The 5,667-nt window shown below is 39.7% G+C and overlaps 1 protein-coding gene across 1 annotated transcript; it reads left to right on the forward strand.

Annotated features, from left to right (window-relative positions):
• The first annotated feature begins 314 nt into the window (after window positions 1-314).
• LOC137613768 (adenosine 5'-monophosphoramidase HINT3-like) lies at window positions 315-4,478 on the forward strand. The gene is made up of 5 exons (XM_068343200.1): window positions 315-593; window positions 767-884; window positions 2,971-3,040; window positions 3,127-3,253; window positions 3,627-4,478. Exons 1-5 carry the CDS (start codon window positions 507-509, stop codon window positions 3,672-3,674), a joined length of 450 nt encoding a protein of 149 aa, XP_068199301.1. The 5' UTR covers window positions 315-506; the 3' UTR covers window positions 3,675-4,478.
• Window positions 4,479-5,667: the final 1,189 nt, after the last annotated feature.

A 5,667-nucleotide genomic window follows, 5' to 3' on the forward strand; every position in this document is an offset into this window, starting at 1 on the left:
AGCGTCACGTGATCGCCTTTATTATTATTTATTATTATATTATTACATTATGGGTACTGGCTGATTTATTACACAATACTTTGGTGGATTTTAGGTGGCTGTGCCATCTGCAGATCACTTGTTTTATGTAGCTGTAGAATTATTATGGTGTTAGAGGACATAAGACAGCTCTCTATAACGCTTGGAAATGAGTGTATTACACAAAGTTTCTAAATATTGACTTAATAATTTTAGATTTAAAAAAAACATTTAACATTTTTAAAAATGAACCACAGTATTTTGAGTCAAGTTTGACATATATATATATAGTGAGTTATCTGGCATGTAAAGACATCAAGGTCTATTTCACACCTGGACTGGTCAGGGGTCATCCTTGACCGCTGATCAACGATCTCTGTGATTGGCTGTTTGTCCTGACGCGCACTAGGAGACACTCCTGTCCGTGATCCACGCCACAGACTCGCACACACTCTCCCCACACCGTGAGTCCAAAGCCTGAACTAACAATGGAGACTCGGGGCGCGTCCGGCAGCGATGCGTGTCCCTTCTGTCTCATCGCGACGGAGCGCACGGACACGGAAATCCTTCTGAGTGTGAGTACCCACAGCCCGATCACGTCCACGAACAGGAGCGGCTGCCCCCGGGCTGAGTAGAGTCGACCATACGACTGAGCTGGAAGACGGTTCGCGTCTTTTCTAAGGACTCCAGCTGACTTGATTCATCAGAAACCCGGTCACCTGACAATCCTCTCCCTGTCCGTCCACAGGATGATGAGCTGCTCTGTTTTTGTGACGTGAAGCCCGGTGCCACCCACCATTACCTCGTCGTTCCCAGAACGCATATAGACAACTGCAAAAGTCTCCGGAGGGACGACGTGCCTTTAGGTGATCTGGAGGTTCTGGTGTCAGCCTGTGGGTGTGGGGGGGAAGTGATCAGAGATGAGTCAGCAGTTTGAGCTGGATTGTAGTTCGGCAAGACTATTAATGTCTCTCTGAACTCCTGGAAGATTATTACTCAAAAAGATTTCTGTGATCACCCGTATTAGCCCCCTCCCCAAACTAAAACCACAAGTTTTTCTGAAACTCAGTTTAAGGGTTAATCTTGGTGCAAGAAGGAGATGACTATTTTTTTAACGGTGTATCTAAATACAGATTTAGATCCTAGATAACTTTTTTCACTTCAGCATTGCATGGTTTGGGATATCAAAAACAACTACAATGACACACAACAGGGTTCACACCGCCACCAAGGCCCAAATGTAGACTTGATTCAGCCAAACCCCGTCTAAAATTAAGCCGAGCAATTGTTGGTGGTAGATGCACGTTTCCCATCCTAATTGCTAACTGTGCAGCAGCAGGGAAAAGATTCCTCTCAAAAGTCAGTCTGGATTTTTTTTTTGTGGATGCCTGTCTAACAGTCAAGATTCAAGCATCAAAGAAATGATGGTAGTGTTAGAGACAGTGAAAAAGAAAAGTATTTCTGGAAAAAAGTTACATTTGATCCAGGTTTGTGTTTGTGAACAGTTTTGATCAAGTCCATTAGAGCAAAAGCTGGACATCAGTCACCACTCAGGTGACATTAGACGCAAGGCCATTGAACACTAGCAAATAAAAATCAATCAAAAAGCTGATAAATTCAAAATAGAGTAGAGTATAACTTTATTGATCCCTTAAGGAGGTTCCGTCAGGGAAATTAACAAATGTGCCCAAAATGTGCCTGAGTGAGTATTTGATTTCAAACGTTTGGCAAAATTACCACAACTCAGAAATTTCTGCCTTTGCCCTGACCCACAGATCAAAAATATTTTGTAAAAACAGAGCTGGAAAAAACACACCATCATCAGGCTGAAACACTTCTGACAAAACAGATTAACATCAGCTGATAAGCAATAATTGCATTAGAGAAAAGTAACAACTGATCTATCAAGAAATCATTACAATCTGATCTGTTAATCTGTTAATCTGATTCAGTTAACATGGTATATTTTTGGGGAGGAGTGATCACAAATGTCATACATTTTTATCTACAAAGTTCGCATTCAGAAGGGAAGAAGGGAAGAAAACTAAAAATATGTCAGATCTGATGCCTTACGGTTCATTAACTAAGAGCAGCAGCACATTTAATTAAAGCATCCTGTTGCAGGATTAATGTACACTTTATGATTGATTTGTTGCAATCAATGCAATTTCCAACCTGTGGAATAACCTTGTGTATTACTAGTATCATCGGGATATAAATACTTTGTTAAATGTTCATTTGATTTATTTATAACATTACTTTTTGAAGCATTTATCAGACTAAATGACAGCTTGATATGTAATGATTGTCAAACCTGCTTACTTTAATCATATATAGGCAAAACCTTCACAACACATGACGTGGTGGCAGGGTTGGAGGTTTTTTCTTGACAAAACAAACAACCAACTAACCAACCAACCAACCAACCAAGGTGTAAGGATAGATTTCACTGCATTTCATCTGGGGTGTCCGTGGCTGGTAGAGCGCGCGGTAGAGCGGGTCGTCCAATGTTTCAAAAATCGGCAGTTCGATTCCTGCTCCCGCCCAAAAAGAACACCCGGAAGTGAGCTGACAGTGGGAGCTCACCTCCGGAGCACTGCCGAGGTGCCCTTGAGCAAGGTGCCGTCCCCCTTACAAGTTGCTCTACCTCCTCTGCATGCGTACAGGCCCCATGTGTGTGTTTGTGTGGGCCTATACACACATATAGATGCATGATTTGAACTAACTAGAGTGTGCCACTAATTTCCCTGAGGGGATTCTAATCAGTATATAATATTTAAAAAAATCTAAATGTATGTGTATTTTTTCCACAACTGTATCACTGAATGAAGGCAAATGAGCTACTGAGGATTTATAAACTATTTTTGGTATTCTTATGTTGTAGACATACTGATGGGTACTTTAGTTTTTTGGCCATATTGATGTGGTTTTTTGTTTTTATTTTCTTTGTAGTTGAGCGGATGGTGGAAATGGGGAGGAGTGCGTTGGAGAAGAATAAAGTCATTGACCTAGATGACATCAGGTAACTCAGTTTTCTGAGATGAGAGCTGTAGGATGTTGACTCCACTCTTGTTAACTTTGTTAATATTTGTCATTGAAACTGTGCAGGATGGGGTTTCACATTCCTCCATTCTCATCTGTTCCTCATCTCCATCTCCATGTGCTGGCCCCAGCCAGCATGATGACCCTGAAGTCCCAGCTCCGCTATGGGCCCCAGTCGCACTGGTTCATTAGAGTGAGTTCACCAGTTATCTGTGGAGGCTGGAGACAACCAATACCATAACTGGCATTTTAATTTTGGCAGTTTGACAGGAGTTATTTATTATTTAGTATTACTTGAAAACGTTCAGTTAAACTAATACAATCTTTCGATTGAGGTCAATTTGAATGTATAAAAAAGATAAAGACAGTCGTATATCATTACCGTCTTTGAATTGTAATTATAAGATTGTTATAGAAATTATACTACTTAGGAATACCATGTTTTGTTTAATCTTAACTAAATATATTATTATTAATAGTATTATAGTATATCTTCTTGTTTTGCATTTGTTACAGTCATTCTGCTATGCAGATTTATAGGTATTGTTCTTATTGCTCTGTTGCAGGTAGACAAGGTGCTTTCTCATTTGAAGACTCATGGCAAAGTCAAGTAGAGTGATGTGAAGAGTCATACTGACCAGCTCACTGTTTTATGATGCCACTGTAGTTTTTCATGTGTTATCACTGAGGGCAATTTTTGAATGATTTTCCATCCAGCTCAAGTTAAATGCTGAGTTGTAATCATAGTTTTTTCTCTGTGTTGTTAAACACGATCAACCTTTCAGAGAATATTTTTATTTATGTCCTTATCACGGTTATTGATGAGCCATTTATGATGAAGGTTTTACAGTTTTTAGCATATGTAGTATTTATTGAAATACACACTTTGGAGGTTAACTTTAAAAACATATTACACATATTCTGATATCTTTTGAAAGGTCTTACGTCAGTCATTTCTTTTAAAAAATATTTTGTTTACCAAGAAGTCAGAGAACGACATAATTTTGCATCTAATTGATGGACTGGTGTGATGTACTGTATGTGGACCTGTGGAATGCAGTCTGCAATAATTAGGTGCAATATCATCATATTTGAACCATAGCAGGTGTACAATCATGGATTCAGAGAGAACTTACAAAACATTAGATGCTGGATGTTGTCACTAAAACCACAGAGGCTGCCAGCTTCTGCTTGGGGCCCCTATTAACCTGTAGGCTCCCCAAGACCACTTGAAATGCAATATCCTTAGCACATTTGAGCTTTTGCATGTGTAAAGATAATTTTTGTTTTCGTACAGTTGGATTCATTCTCTAAAAAAGATGACGTTTGTGTTAAAATACCGTACTTTCCTATCTGTTGTAAATGTTCTGTACTCAAAAGTACTTTTTTTGTCAAAGCAAAGCCATTAAAAAAGCAGTTAAAGTGGTTAACTTGTTTTCACTAAATGTATTTCTCCTGGTGTGTTATGATTATTTTCCAATGCACACTGTCAAGTCCTGTACAGTTTAATGTTTAAAGTGCAAATTAACACCAGACTGACATTGGTGGTAATGTCCAAAACAGTGTGTGTGTGTGTGTGTGTGTGTGTGTGTGTGTGTGTGTGTGTGTGCGTGCGTGCGTGCGTGCGTGCGTGCGTGCGTGTATGTGTGTATTGCATACAGACCCCTGAACAAACACACAACACGCTAGGGGCCTGGAGTCATTAAAATTAGTATATGGGGAGGCAGAGTGACGGGTCACAACTTCGGGGTGCGCCCCAAATGTGCAGCTTGTAGGGGGGACGGCGCCTTGCTCAAGGGCGCCTCGGCAGTGGCCAAGAGGTGAGCTGACACATAATCATCCAACGTTGTTCAAATTCATGAATTTAATTATGAATTTTTATTTGTCAAGTACTGTATTTTGATTGACATTATTATTATTATCACTATTATTACTATTATTATTATTATTATTATTATTGGTACTACTATCACTTACGGTAATTAGATTGAATTGTTTTTTCCAAATAAAATCAAAAAGTTCTTGAAAAAGCCAGATGGGAAAGTAGAAGTCGACCAGTTAAGGTAAAACCTTATCTTATCTTATCTTATCTTAATAAGTCGATTCATCTCCTCTACTGAAACAACTAGTCATTCAAGCTTTCAGACGTTGTCGAACTCTGATCCTGATTAATAGTAAAAACAAGTATTTAACTTTAAACTTCACACGAATTCCTGATACAGTATTTTAAAAATCCCCACAGATCATGATGACATTTATCCTACCATAACAGGGTTACGTCAGCCCTAAGTGGCCTCGGAGATCCTGTCTACCCTGCAACTAAGATGCGTGTTAATATATTTAATGTAATTTCAAAGAATTTGGAAATAAAATAAAGAAGCCGTGGAGCCGTGACACCCTATGGGGACCCCTGCTCCACTCTGTGACGCAGAGCATTCTGATACTGATTCCATTGAGTGCTCTTAAATCAAGAGCTTTAGGCATGAATTGATGCTCTGCGGAGTTTAAACACCGGTTGATATATTGGCATCCTGGCTGCTGACGTTGATTCGTGGCATCTGACGTCACGTGACGCTGCTGCCCGCCCCTCACACCATCAACAACTGG

This window comes from Antennarius striatus, chromosome 19, assembly GCF_040054535.1.
Source record: "Antennarius striatus isolate MH-2024 chromosome 19, ASM4005453v1, whole genome shotgun sequence".
Lineage (NCBI taxonomy): Eukaryota > Metazoa > Chordata > Actinopteri > Lophiiformes > Antennariidae > Antennarius > Antennarius striatus.